This window comes from Eptesicus fuscus, chromosome 2 (assembly GCF_027574615.1).
Source record: "Eptesicus fuscus isolate TK198812 chromosome 2, DD_ASM_mEF_20220401, whole genome shotgun sequence".
In the NCBI taxonomy this organism is placed as follows: domain Eukaryota; kingdom Metazoa; phylum Chordata; class Mammalia; order Chiroptera; family Vespertilionidae; genus Eptesicus; species Eptesicus fuscus.
Window position 1 is genome coordinate 33,624,791 of NC_072474.1, and position 13,934 is coordinate 33,638,724.

Genomic DNA, 13,934 nt, shown 5'->3' on the forward strand with positions numbered 1-13,934 from the left:
CACCTGAACTGGGCTTTGGCCACACCGTGGCACGAAACCTAGCATCGCTTCTTGGGCCTCTTGCAAGCGACTGGAAATGGGGAATTAAGAGGAACAGGGCAGACTCTGTGCGTTGAGCATTTCTAGATGCTCTGGGACCCCAGGAAAAGTCGGGCTATTTTTAAAGCCGGCGAGCTCAGCAGTCCCAGCCGCCTGCCTCGGGCAGGTCCCTCCCCCGGGCGGGCCCTCAGGGGTTAAGCGGCGGCGCGCGGGCGCGGAGCTCCGCCCCCGCTCCCCGCACCTGGCGCTCCGCAGACCGCGGCCTCGGCTCCGGGTTTCGGAGGGGATTGGCGGAGCGCGGGAGGGGGAGAATGTGACAAGTGCCGGCTCGGGCGGCCGCCGCGGGGAGGCCGCGCGCACCTGTCCCTGCCCGTCTCGCCGTCCGCGGCCGCTCGGACGCGCGCACCGCCGCCGCCCCCCGCCCGCCCTCCGAGCGCCGCGTGCGCCGCCAACATGACTTCTGCCTTCAAGCTGGATTTCCTCCCGGACATGATGGTCGAGGGACGCCTGCTAGTTCCGGACCGAATGTGAGCGGGGTCCCAGGGGGACGGGTGGTCGTGCGGGCGTTCTCCCCGCGACCCCGACCGGGCGGCCGTTGCCAAGTCGCCTTCCTGAAGCCCCGAGGAGGGGAGAGGCCGGCGCGGCGGCTCCTCTGCCCCGGGAACGCGAGTGGAGACTCGGGATCAGCCGAGGCGCCTCCTCTGGGCTTCGGAGCCGGCGCTGGGCTTGGGGAGGAGGGAGAGTGTCCTGACCGGCCGGGCGGCGCGGGGACGGGGGTCCGGAATGGGGTGCGGGGGACCGGCAAGCCAGGCCAGCGAGGAACGGCCAGCGGGGCGCGGCGTCCGAGGGTCTGGGCTGGGGGGTGGCCAGCGGGGCGCGGCGTCCCGGGGTGGAGAGCGCGCGTGCACGCTCGTGCCATTGGAATTGCGGGGCTGTTGGAGCTCTGGCGGCCCGTGTAAAGATCCCTTCTTTCCAAATTAGCCGCTCCTCTGACTTCCCATTTGCAAAGATTCCTTCCCTGTGGTGGGAGAGTGGGGGGAGAGAAGAGGAAAGAAAGAAAAAAAAGGGAGGGGGCGGTTAATTATAAAGCATTACAATAGCCAGGTGTGCTCTCTTGCAGAAATTAGCGGTAATTTTTACGTAATCGCGGTGGTTTTGTCTGGTCTACAGCCTATAATTTAATAATTAATGTGCTTCTGGTTGTTTTACATGTCGTCAAACTAGGGTAGTTTATTGGGAGAAGTGGAGAGCTGGGATTCCTGAGGAAAGGGAAGTAATGCCTCGTTTTTCTCTGGTTGGTTAGTCTTGATGGTGCCTGAGCTGGTAAGAGAAACTTGGATCACCTCGGCAGGATCTATCTGTGTGTCAGGCGTGTTGTGGAAGGAACACCCGAAGAGAGAGAACAGGGATTGCCAGGAGTGGGTTCTAAAAGGTCTGTGTCCAATAACTGGAATATGTGAAATTGTCAATTATCAGGAAAGAATTTTGGTAGTGAATCCAGGCTACAATTAATCTAGGGAGAAAGGACTGCTATCCTTGGTAAGAGTCCACATAGAATGTTCCCTATTCTGCACACTGTTAGGACTTAACACCCATATTCTTTCTGGCACATTACTGTACTCGTAGCAATTTTCATGCCATTCCGAGCTTTATGATCCATTTCCCTGGCAACTAACTTTCCCCTACGGTGCTAGATTCTTTTTCTTGTATGTTAAATGTTATGAGTTGAGAGATTCTTGAGAAACTCCGCAGCGGCCAATTATTTGAGCCCCTAGGAATTTTTTTTAATGGGGGCAGGGGATGATAGTATCTGTTAAATGAGAATTGTCTTTTCACTCGATATTAAGAACATTAACTTGCTTGTACACACGATCAGGTTCATTATCTCACTAAGATAATCAGATAATATAAATTAAAATATTGAATTTCTTTTTGGCAGTTTTCTCAGAGAAATTAATCTTGGTTAGTAACAGTCCCATGATATTTGTTTTAAAAGGTCTCTGTCTAGTCCTCCGTAAATGTGTGTGTGTGTGTGTGTGTGTGTATGCGTGTGTATGCTCTATAGCTATATAGCTATATATTAGATGTTTGCACATTAGCTTTTGAAAGTTTTGTGTGTTTTCTCCTCTCTAGAGGAATGTCGGGCTGAACTGAAGGATTGGCTTATCATGATTTTGAATTTATGGTCACCTGCTATGTAAGTGGCCATAATATATCTTGCTAATGAATGCTCTGTGAATTTAAAGTGTTAGTGGCCTCTGAAAGGTGCTGTCTCTTGTCAGTTAAATTATGAAAGTTTAATTTGTCCTTTTCATTTAGGTGGATAAAGGTGGCTTGTTCAAAATATTTGCTCTGAATAGAGCCTTTGTATTTTAGCCACAGAATATCCACACAAATCCTAATGTCACTTCTACCCCACTTCTCTTCCAGATGTTAGTTATTTCCAAATGATGTCCTTTGGAATCAAACTTAAATTGTTTTCAGGGTTTGTCAACTATTGCTTAATTGACCTTTTACAAATAGAGGAAAAGTAGAGGATATGTAAATGATAATCTTGTTTGTCTCCTTAGCCCTAAGAATACTGTACCATGTTTTCCAAAAGAGTTTGCAGTTAACTCACATTAGAGACTAACTTGGGGGAATAGAAGGGTGTGTGGGAGGGCGTTGACCAATTGAAAATACTTTCGCCACATTCATACAGTTGAGATGATAGCTGTGTGGCTTTAATATTTCCCAGACTGGTTATCATGTATGGTATATTGCCCTTGGCATTAAATTTCAGTTGGCTAGATATTGGCCGGTTCCTATAAGGAAGTTAAATAAAGCATAGGGGCTTTACTTGTGCTGATTTCTTTTAAAGCAGTAGGATGTGTTTTCGATGGCATTTTCCCAGGAGAATGAATACATTAGATAAGTTTATAAGATGTAATATGTTTGAGTCCTGGAGGCAGATGAACAAATGGCTTTGGAGATGAATTATTACGCTTCGTGGCCCCACAAGCCATCCAGTGTTTAAAAACCCCAGGTCACTGAAGGTTCTGTAGTGTTAATGGAACTATTAGGACATATGCTTCTAAATCTTGGGGTTTTAATATTCATTAATAAACTGTAAGTGGAAATGGACCCTTTAAATTATCTTAACTAGTATTGTTGTATCATTTGTAACAAAGATGAAAATAAAATAGGAACTGATTTTTTAAAAAATCTGTTTTAAACTGGGGTAGCTGGTTTTGGATTGGTGTTGGGGGTTTCCTCCTTTGTCTCACCTTTTTAATGATCATATATGCATTGAGGGTTCCTAAAAGTTTTTTTTTTTTTTAAATTTGAACAAAAATATAAGAAATAATACCTTGGAAATGAGAAATTACAGATGGGAAAATCTATAAATGCAACTGCAAAAATTTTAGTTCAGATTGTGATGTTAAAATAACATGCTGAGAAGAAACTACCAATAAATAAAAATGAAATTTTATTTTTCCCCCCACAATTGGTAAGTAACCTTATTGAAAATGACAAAAGTTATCCTGAGTGTAAATTCATCAATTTGGTGAATTCCCTGCTGTTCATTAAATCCTCCCAAGTGAGGATAACTAGGAATATCTATCAGTGTCTAATTGAACTGAAACTTGGTTCTAGGGATGTCATTGTTAAAGTTGAAAGGGGCGTTAGAGACCATCTCATCGGCCCTTGTTTTATAGATTAAGAAATTATTAGAGGGACAATACGACCAGTCCAAGAAGGCAACATAATTACTGCCTTCCCTCTTTCTCCCCTGATATGCCGAAAGCATGAGTCATTAATTGAATGCCTGCTATGTCTCAAGACACTGTATTTACAGTCTCTAACCTTCACAGTAGATCTGCAGAGTGGTTATTACACTCATTATACAGGTGATCCTGAAAGAGGTTACACGCTTGCCTGTGCCACATAGGCAGGAAGTGGAAAAGCTGTGGTTGGCTTATGTGTGTGTGTTACATAAATGCATGCTCACATGTTAATTCGAGAGAAGAGAGATAAGTGAACTAAACATGACTTTTTTTTTTTTTGTCAGAAAAACAAAATGGTGCTACGTGGGAATGATTGAGCATTATAGGAAATACATACCAAATTTTCAGACTTCACTATCTAATTTTATTTAAATTGAGTTTATTATTCTCTGATTTGATTCAAATTTGCACTGTTATTCCATATTTCAGTTAACGAAAGAGAATCTATTTTAATTAAAAATATATTTTTGTTTATACAATACCAGCAAAATGAAAGTCAGAAGCAGTGTGTCCTGTTTTTGTTTTTTTTTTTTTAAGATAGCATTTAAAGTGTTTTTGGAAAATGCCATTACTAATAATAAAGTACAGAGATTACTGAGATTTATCACCTAATCCATGATGATCATGAGAGAAAATTAAAACGAGGAGACTCCAAAGAAAAGATCTATGCATATAGTTCTTTAAAGATATTTAAAACATTTTTTTCAGGTGGGATTTCTCAGGTAACACTGCATATTTTAATATCAGCTGCCTTCTGAGACCCAAAACTCACCCCACATCCGCATTTAGAACACTCATGTTAGCTTTGATCTGGGTAAGAGGTATTACTTTACTTGTTAAGTCTTGCTGTTTAATTGTAATTTGCTGGATTGAGGTTACTTTGGCATCTGTTGTGGAGATGCAGTGAACTGGGGGCAACAAGAACCTTGCAAAAACAAGATTAAAAGGATATAGGATTTTCAGATATGAACCTAGTAATTAAGATTTCATGGGACCTCTTGGAATGTTTTTCACCTCAGTTTTTTTCCTACCCAACAACAGCAATAATAACAGTGTATTTGGCTTCTGATAAAAGACTGCATTCTTACTGTCCTTCCCCGGCCTTTTCTTTTTAACACAGATCCCCAAACTTTTCTTTCTTTTTACCCCTAACTTGTGGTTTGTTTCTTACAAGTTAAACACTCATTCATTTCTTATAAAAAGACAGGTAATGTTTGGGCATACACAATAATCTGATAAACTGTCAGACAACCAGCACACATATGATGTAGGTATTATGCCAAAATTTGGGTGGAGTTCCTTGTGGAGGCTTATGGGTAGATTCAGGAGACCAGATGTCAACAGGGGTCTGATGTCACTGTAGTGAATGAAAGACAAACCTCACAACTGCTAAACAATACTAAGAACATCCCTTACTGTATTTGCATTTCAGTGGAAACTTGATATTTTCAAGGAGTTGCAAGGAGAGGAGTTACTAAGTCATTCATGTGTTGCACTTCTGTGCTGAACTTCACCCAAACTTCGTGGGTATTTCCAGTTTAGAGTGTTAATGCCAGCGGGTTCTGTTTTTTTCAGGGGAGGGTCCCATTTTGCTGTTTGTTCGCAGATTAGGACTCGACAAAGGAGTCAGCCATTTGTCCCTGTAGCATGTGTTCCAGGAAAGTGCAGAAGGGAGTGCTGGGAAGGTTGTAATGATTGCCAGTTCTTCAGCACCTGCACGTGCTCATGCCCTCGTGTCTGTGCCACTATCAGGGAGAGATGGTGATCTAACAAAGCCAACATCACGCCTGTGCTACTTGTGTAGCAGAGCAGAAAATGTATTTTTATTTTTCCCTAAGAAAAAGCTCTTGCTCAATCTAAGAGAAATGGAGCTGTGCACTCCTGGAAAAACCTTTGAGGGAAACAAAAACCAATTAGCTCAGTAAATGTGCCGCTCTCAGGTAATTGTCAAATAATTATTCCCCTTCAGCGTCATCACTGTTTAATTGTGCCATCCAATATTCTGCTGTGAATGTGGATGGGAAGGGATGGAAACCTCGCTTCCCTCCTGGGATTTCCTTTTTCATTTACTGAGAGCCTTAGACTCCTCTTAAAGGACTGTTAAAAGAAAGGGGGAGACTTTGAGCCACTTCCCTTTTCCCATTTGTCCTAAATCACAACAGAAAGTGATTACTCCAACTAGCTTTATGGAAATGCAATTCCAGTTATGCAGCTGAAATGCCAGTGAGCGTGTCTGAGATTTCCACTGTCACTCTGCGACACCCAGAGCTTTATGGACGGTCTGTTTTCGTAAGTGCAGGTTGTATATTATGCTCTGAGACTGAGAGCGAGCGATGCTTTCAAGTCGGCTGATGATGTAAAATGGAATGCTAATAAATATGTAATCATATGGCTCTCAAAATGACAGATGAGTACAAATTCGTTTTTTGGTTAAATTTTAATTACTCCTTGGAATGAATGCCTCAAAGCTAACTTGCCAGCAAATTATTAGACCCATTTTTTCCCCTCCTGAAGATGTATGTAAATTAAGTTTAGGCTGCATGTGGACTAAAATACCATTTCAGTTTTATTATTCTGGACTTTTCCACCAGACTCATTTGGCTTTGTACATAAGGTCAGATTTTAAATAAAGAAATCTACTCTGATGAGACCTCAGTTTAAATGAGTTGTGCTCCCTTTAAGAGTCGTACAGATAGATGACCTATGCATAGGATTTCTTTGACTAATAGTGCTTTGAAAGAGGGGAATGCAGAATGTTTTGATTTTAAGCCTTAGTAATGAAAGAAATCAAGGAGCTTTTTCTCTCTAATGAAACCGTATGGTTCTCTCTGTTATGACCACAGAAATAAGTTCCCACAACCCACCCACCAGCTGCTTTGTCTGACATTTATAGGCTCAAATAAGACTGGCGATTTCCTACTTTTGCATGTGATGGTGTTGACTCAGTCCTCAGAGGGAATACAGTTAATTTCAGATGATTTACTTAACATTTTGACATAACTTTGGACAGCTTGAAACTTTTTATTTTTTAGTACCATAGGAGTGAATAGTTCTTCAGCTTCCATAGTAGGATAAAACATTCTATGATGTTATGCTGAAAGGCTTATTTTCCAGGCTTTCTCTAAAGAAAGTTCATAGCTTGACTTAGGCTCATTAAATTTTAAGGTAGTATTTTATATCCTTTTCCATGAATTATGTCTTTATTTCTTAGTCTTCCCCTGAAGCAGGAAAGTTGTACCACATTTATCTGATACAGACTCAGTCCTGTAGGCTAAAAGAGCAAAATATGTTTTTATTGACCTGGCTGTGGTCAATAGACATAAAATATGTACACACACACACACACACACACACACACACGTATATATGGAAAATGTATGAAAAACTACTTATTGGGCATAATGCTTTACTTTCTTGAAATAGCTTATATTTAATGGTGTTTGGCTATAAAAGTTATGAAACTGTTGCCCATCATAATATGTATTTACATATTATTACCTTTGTAACTGAAAAACTAAAGATTCAGGAAGGATTAACATCTTGACCAAAGATGTGCTTCAAATTAATGATACAGCAGAAAATCAGTCTCAGGGCTAAATTTTTGACTCTTCGGCCCAGACCCGTGGTCTGCAAACTGCGGCTCACGAGCCACATGCGGCTCTTTGGCCCCTTGAGTGTGGCTCTTCCACAAAATACCACGGCCTGGGCGAGTCTATTTTGAAGAAATGGTGTTAGAAGAAGTTTAAGTTTAAGAAATTTGGCTCTCAAAAGAAATTTCAATCGTTGTACTGTTGATATTTGGCTCTGTTGACTAATGAGTTTGCCGACCACTGGCCCAGACCCTCAGAATGGCTTCTATTACAGGAGTGAAAAGTAGTTCACTCTGGTGATCCTGTCACACCTGACTGGGTAACAAGCTGACCCAGTGTAGTGACCCCGTCTATCCTTGCTGCAAACTCCCTGAACCTGGGACCATTTCTAGTTCTCAGTTACAATGAAGATGTTGCTACTGTTGAGATCTTTTAGGCTTAGAGTAGGAAGAAAGAAAGATGCTTCCCAGGAAAATCTGGACAGTAGACCTTAAATTGATTCTTTCTTGGGTGGACACAGCTGGCCCTGGCCAGACCAAATTTCTGGCTGCTGCCACATTTTATGTGACCCATTTATATTAACTCATAGCTTCCTGTCACTATTGAAAGGAATCCTTGAAATTGTGATTGTGTCTAATGGGCAACCAGCACATAAACTGAACCTCTTAAAAGGCTAAAGTCAAAGGAGATTGATGGACCTATAAGGGGGCAGATTGGCGTAAACCAGCTTAAACACGCACGCTCACGCTCACCCAGCTCTTTTCTCTTTGCATCTCCAGAGTAAGACATTGGGTGTCACCCAAGTGAACAAATGCAGATTGAGATCTGACATATCATCTTCCCCTTGAAAACTCTTAGAGGGATAACAAAGGGGAAAGCTGCTAGGAAAAAGCATAAAGGAGGAGGAAAGCTTTTGGTATAAAGGATGTGTGTGTATTTTCTTAGGTTGCTTTTTCTTCTTCTCTCCCGAGTCTTTGTGTCCCAGCTTAGATTCCTTTAGGTCATGAAGAGTATAGCTATTTTTGATGTTTTCTTTCTGCCTTTTTTTATATTTTACTGATTTTGTATCTTTTCACTCTTCTCTAAGATTAAATGGACTTCTGTAAGCCCAGTTTATTATCCGTTTCTGAGTAGTTTTCTAAATTTCAAGAGAAGGGGCCACATCTGTCTACCACACAGTTCTGAGCATTGGAGCCCTGAGAGGGGGGCGGTATCTGAACAGCTCCGTCACCACTGGGAGTAAAATTCCACTGGAGCAGCTGCATGTTTCTGCGCATAAAACTGTATTTTGACTTGTTCCTACGTTATGGAAGGGGTGTTGAGTTTTCTGGTTGAGCATAAGGGTAGCATATTTCAGAATGATTAACTTTATGGATGTCATTGTCGTGGCCAGCTATATTTGGCTCTGCTGCAGCTGTGTTTGCTTTCTCAAAATTGTCACCAGGAGGCCTCCAACTGCAATTATTCCCTTCCGTCATGCTGGTAACATCTTTCCTTGTCTTTCCTTGTGACTCCCGTTGTCCACCCAGCCATCTTTCCCGGTGTCAGGATTTAAAGGCAACACACAAGTCCTTTGAAAAGCCCAAATGTTGGCTAACACCATGGCAGCTCTATCTCAAGGCGATTTCTTCACATGAAGTCATCTTTATTTTACATCGTCATGCTCCCTGTCAGGATCCTTTCTTTTCACAAAAAGCCACGATTTTCCTGACTCTTCTTTTCCTCCTTTTCTCTTACTCTTAGATGTCAAAAAGTCACTTCCCACATCTAGTGATGGGCAGTGTTCCCTCCTTTTCTGTGTGACTAGGGCCTCGGAGCAGGCTTTCCCTTCTGACTGCTAGAGGTGCCTTATAAACCCTGTGTGCAGAGGAGGTTGAGGGAAAACATTATTTTTCCTCTTCATGAAACACTTGCCATTGAACTTACTTTCTCTCGGGGAGAATCTGGGAAACATTTTTTTTTTTCTTCATACAGAAATCAAGTCAATGGGCTGTTGGTGAATTTTAACTTTTAGCTAGAAATCACTTCCTCTTGGATTGTTTCCGCTTGCAGGGGACACTCCCCCTGCCTCGGGAGCTGCTTGTGTGCAGCAGAATGGAATCACTGGGAAGACTGCTCGAAACCTCTCCAGCACAGGGTCCGAAGGTAGATCTTCAGGGCTGAGCCCCCTTCACCAAGCAGCAGCCTCGTGCATTCCCTTGGCTGTCTTCTGACTTGTTCCATGCCCCCTTCAGATCTCAGGTGACTTGTCAAGACTTCTCATCTAGAAAACAAGGATAATAAGATACGCTTCTTGCCTGTCCCACTGTATTACTGTGAAGCGCATACTGGGGAAGGAATGACAACCTAAATATTTTATGGCTTCATGGTACTTAAAAGTGACCACAAGTTCATCTGCATTGCCTGGGAGAATCAAATACAATGGAACTTCATTACAACTGGCCAGCTAATGTTTCCTCCCCTGGAACATTCGTGCGTTATAAAGTCTCAGCCGAAAACCCATAACGCGGTATTGCTCCCATATAAAGTCTCAGAAAATGCTCCATCCCCAGGACAACATTAAGAAGATGGATTTTCTTTTCTCTCCTCTTTCTGCATGGTGATTGAGAAATAAAATGCAGTTTGTGGGCCAACAACTGTGAACTTGTGGTCAGACCTTCCCTTTTGGGATGAGGTGAAACAAAAAGCAATCTCTCCCCATCCATTATCCCCTGATGCATGTTCTGAAAAAGCCCATCCCTAACCAGCTGAAACCGATTTTGATTTTCTTATGGGATGAGAATTAGCCACAGAATATGACGGCTGGTTCTCACATAACGGGACTCCTAGCCCCGCAGAAACTCCTAGGCCATTAAGAGAACAATTTTGATGGTATGAATATGGAGGTGAATTTCATAGACCTGCCTCCAAATGGCCTCACTGGGAGCTCAGGTCGCAAAGCCTGGAGAACAAAGGAGGAGGAGTGGAGTCTCTGAGCAAGGAAACCATTTGGAGAAAGAATCAGGTGATTTTTGCCTTAAGAGGTGGCACAGGGGGCTGTAGGGTATGCATCCAGGTGGTGCCTAGCTGCAGGATGCATCGCAGTTATTCTGTTCTTGTGCTTTAACAAGCAGGCGGTTATTTCTGCTGACATAGCCATTAGGGCCCTTGAAATCTAAGAGATCAGAGCCACCATGGTTAGTGGGAAGATTTGCTTCTCACGTAAAAGTCCTTTGATTTGTTAGATCAGACGCGATGAGATTCAGTTGGGAAGCTTAAAGCATGATCTGAGGTCATTGTTGAGGAACTTCCTCCCTGCCTGGCCGGCCAGGGGAACACTCGGCATCTACTCCGGCTAAGAGAGTGATGTTGGCTCTGAGAAAACTCCCCAGGCCATGAATGTGACCTCCAAGCTTAAGGATCCCTTGCCTCACATAAGAGACCACTTTGCATTAGGGGGAACCAGGGCCGGCACTGAAGGCAGTGGGGACTTAAGCAATATCAGAGATTACTGCTGTTTCTGAGATGGGAAAGGAAAACTAGCCACGTCTAGCAAAGTTGGCAAAATCTTAGAGACGGGAGTCTGCCACCCAGATACTAGAAATGTTTCTGTACAAATTAATTGGTTCTTTGTAATCAGCACATTTCAGTGTCTAAAAAGTCCAAGGTTATTGGCAGTCTTTCAGTGAGCCAAGATTTTGTGTTCAGCTATTACAGAAGGTGACTGAAATGGGACTTTGTCAGCCTCACAAGCCACGTGAAAGAAAGCCTTTTTCCTTGCCTCTAACTATGTCTTGTTTTTCAGGCCTATTCAGAACATAATACTTTTGATCCAAATTGATTTCTAGTTGTCTATTCAATAAAAACGATGTAGACCCAGAAGCCAACAAATGTTTTCTTGCATCAACAAAACTGTAATTCACTGACAACCAAATATTTTTTGGTGTGTATGTTTCTCCTAATTCTGATGACTCACACTTAAGGGACACTGCCTTCCCATGGGTTCATGTTCTGAAATATTTTATAATATCACTTGTCCTTGATTTAGAGCATACTGTGGGACAGCCATTAGGCTAAGGGTTTTATATAAATTATCGGTAATTTCCAGAAACATGTTGCAAGGTAAGTTGTATCACTCCTATTTTGCAGGTGGGCAAATCCAGTTCTAAAAGGTGGTAGAACTGAATGTTCGAGGCTGTGTCTGTCTGTCTGTCTGTCTGCCTGTCCGTCCGTTTGCAAAGCCTGAGTTCACAGTTTGGCCCAGGAGGTTGCTTGTAAGTCTTTATGGTCCTTTTAAGACCATAAACAGGTTGAATTTGTAGAGATGTTGGTGAATTGGCAGTTGAATGGCTGGATTTGAGTGTGAAATATAATTTCTTAGCTGCGTCCTAATAATCTGCTTTTTTTTTTTTTTTCTGTGCTCTTTCACATAAATTGCTTGTTCTTGGTTTTTTATTTCATAGCCAGACCACTTTCTGAGTCTAGGAGGCAAGAGTGTTGTAAGAGATGTCAATAGAATGAGGCAATGTGATGTCAAGATCTCCTAATGCCTGAGGCAGACTCTCACTTAACTGCTGAGATAAGGAAGCAATTAACATGGAATGTTAAGGTGAATCCCCATTCTTCATTTAAGATAACTGTGTATTTCATGAAGAGGTTTCTTTTAAGGATTTCATTTAGAAAACCTGAATTTCCTCCCATTTACTTCCCACGGCTTAATTTTTGCATCTGATTTAGGTGAACACTTGGCCTTTCTCAGGGGCCCTCCAGGCTTTCAGGTGGAGTTAGGTCTCCTCTGTCCCCCTCGATTGGTGACTTTGTGCAGTATCCTTTCTAGAGTTACATGCACTTGTCCCCCCTTCCTCATAAGTGGGTCAAAGTAAGTAGAGTCTCTGAGCAAGATGACAAATGGGTTTTAAGTGATGGACAGTTGTGACCCACTCCGTTCTGGTACCCAGTCCATTTCAAGTGTCAGTACATGTTTGAACACTCCATAGGATTCTGGGTTTTCAGCAAATCATATTTATTTCATGTGTAGACACCCAATGTAAAGGAAGGGGTACTAGAAAAGTTAGAGTAGAATTCATGTATGGGTGGGCCTCATCCACAAGCCATTCCCAATATTAGCTTGTCGAAATGCGTTGGCAGGAGACAAACATCGTAACCTAAGAGGACGTGATTTGAGTGGAGTTTTCATGCCCTGTGTGCTTATTGTATTCTTGCTACTGATGCAAACATTATCTATAATTACATTTTCAAGTGACTGAAAATTGCAGGCTTTGTTGAACAAAAATACAGCCAAAGAATGGAATGTATATCCACTCCATCCTCATTATAAGGCTTTCAGAAATCAGCTGATAAGGCCCAACACCATGTCTCTCAACTACGTGATACCAACTTCGTTCTCTGGTGTTTGAACACTCTGTTGAAGTCCTGGGTTCTCCATGAGGATCATATACTTGGAGAAAGATGCTATCAGTCTTCCAGCACTTCAGTTGCACCTCCTCTCACAAACCCTCTGTTTTCAGGATGTAAAACAGGAGAGGACATTTGATTGAGACCCAAGCATGATGGGCCAAGCTGAGAGAGTTGGTTGGGATCCAGACACTGTTGCTGCCCTGGGGCAGGTGCTGTTGCACCCTGTGGCAGCACGTTGTCTTTATGATGCCCCCCTCCCATGAAAACAAAACGATTGCTCCTGCGGGAACCTACTGTAATGTGGACGCTTCCCTTGGTCTTAAATCCTGGCTGTGGGACAAGAAAAATATCCTGAACAATTTTGTTCTTCTAGACACTAGATAAGATCTTATTTCTAATTTCAGTGAGAGCTTAAACCACTTAGAGAGCCTAAACGGTTATGCCTGAGTGTTTTGCTCATCATTGATGAGCATTTTAAAACCCAAGGAACCCATGTGATAGAAAATGCTCCTTGGCTTTGGGAGGAAAGCAGATGCGGGGGGGCGGAACGATGATGACCTTGTGAGTGTTATTCTGTTTCTAAGGTATTAAATGTGTCACACGTGAAGGTTCACAATGTTACAACTCTGAAAAACTAAAGAAAAATCGTAGTGAAGGTTTGAACTAAACAGAAGCAGAACCTTACTTGAAGGTTGCTAAGAAAACCCACAAACCACCTCAGCTTCTGCTGAGTCCTGCTCTGACCGGTAGGACAAAGATGTTAGCAAACACAGAAGAGCGGGTCTTAATGAAATTGTGAACAGTTGAAATCCATTTTGGTGTATACCTAGTTACTTTTTAGTTCTTTTTCTAACATAAATGTAGTTGGGATTTTGACAGGCCACTTTATACAGTACTATGAAAGTTACCGACCATATTCAGTATTTGTACCATTCATAGATGACTAGATAACTTTGGGATCCAAGTAAAATGGGTTCAGTGTAATACAACACATCAACAAGGGTTGTGGGATTTTTTTTTTTTTTTAATGTAAATGGACTGTTGGAGCTTTTGAAACAAGGCCTCTGCAGACGTAGCCAGTCTCCATAATATAATTGCCCAATTGTGAGTTATAAATAAATGAGGGCAACTCAATTTGTCT

The 13,934-nt window shown here is 42.4% G+C and overlaps 1 protein-coding gene across 1 annotated transcript in view; it reads left to right on the forward strand.

Moving 5' to 3' along the window:
• Window positions 1–337: 337 nt before the first annotated feature.
• CELF2 (CUGBP Elav-like family member 2) overlaps window positions 338–13,934 on the forward strand; it is a 307,488-nt gene continuing 293,891 nt past the window's right edge. Inside the window, exon 1 of the mRNA XM_054726443.1 lies at window positions 338–566. Within this exon, the coding sequence (XP_054582418.1) occupies window positions 493–566 (74 nt within the window). The 5' untranslated portion in view covers window positions 338–492. The remainder of the gene's footprint in view (window positions 567–13,934) is intronic.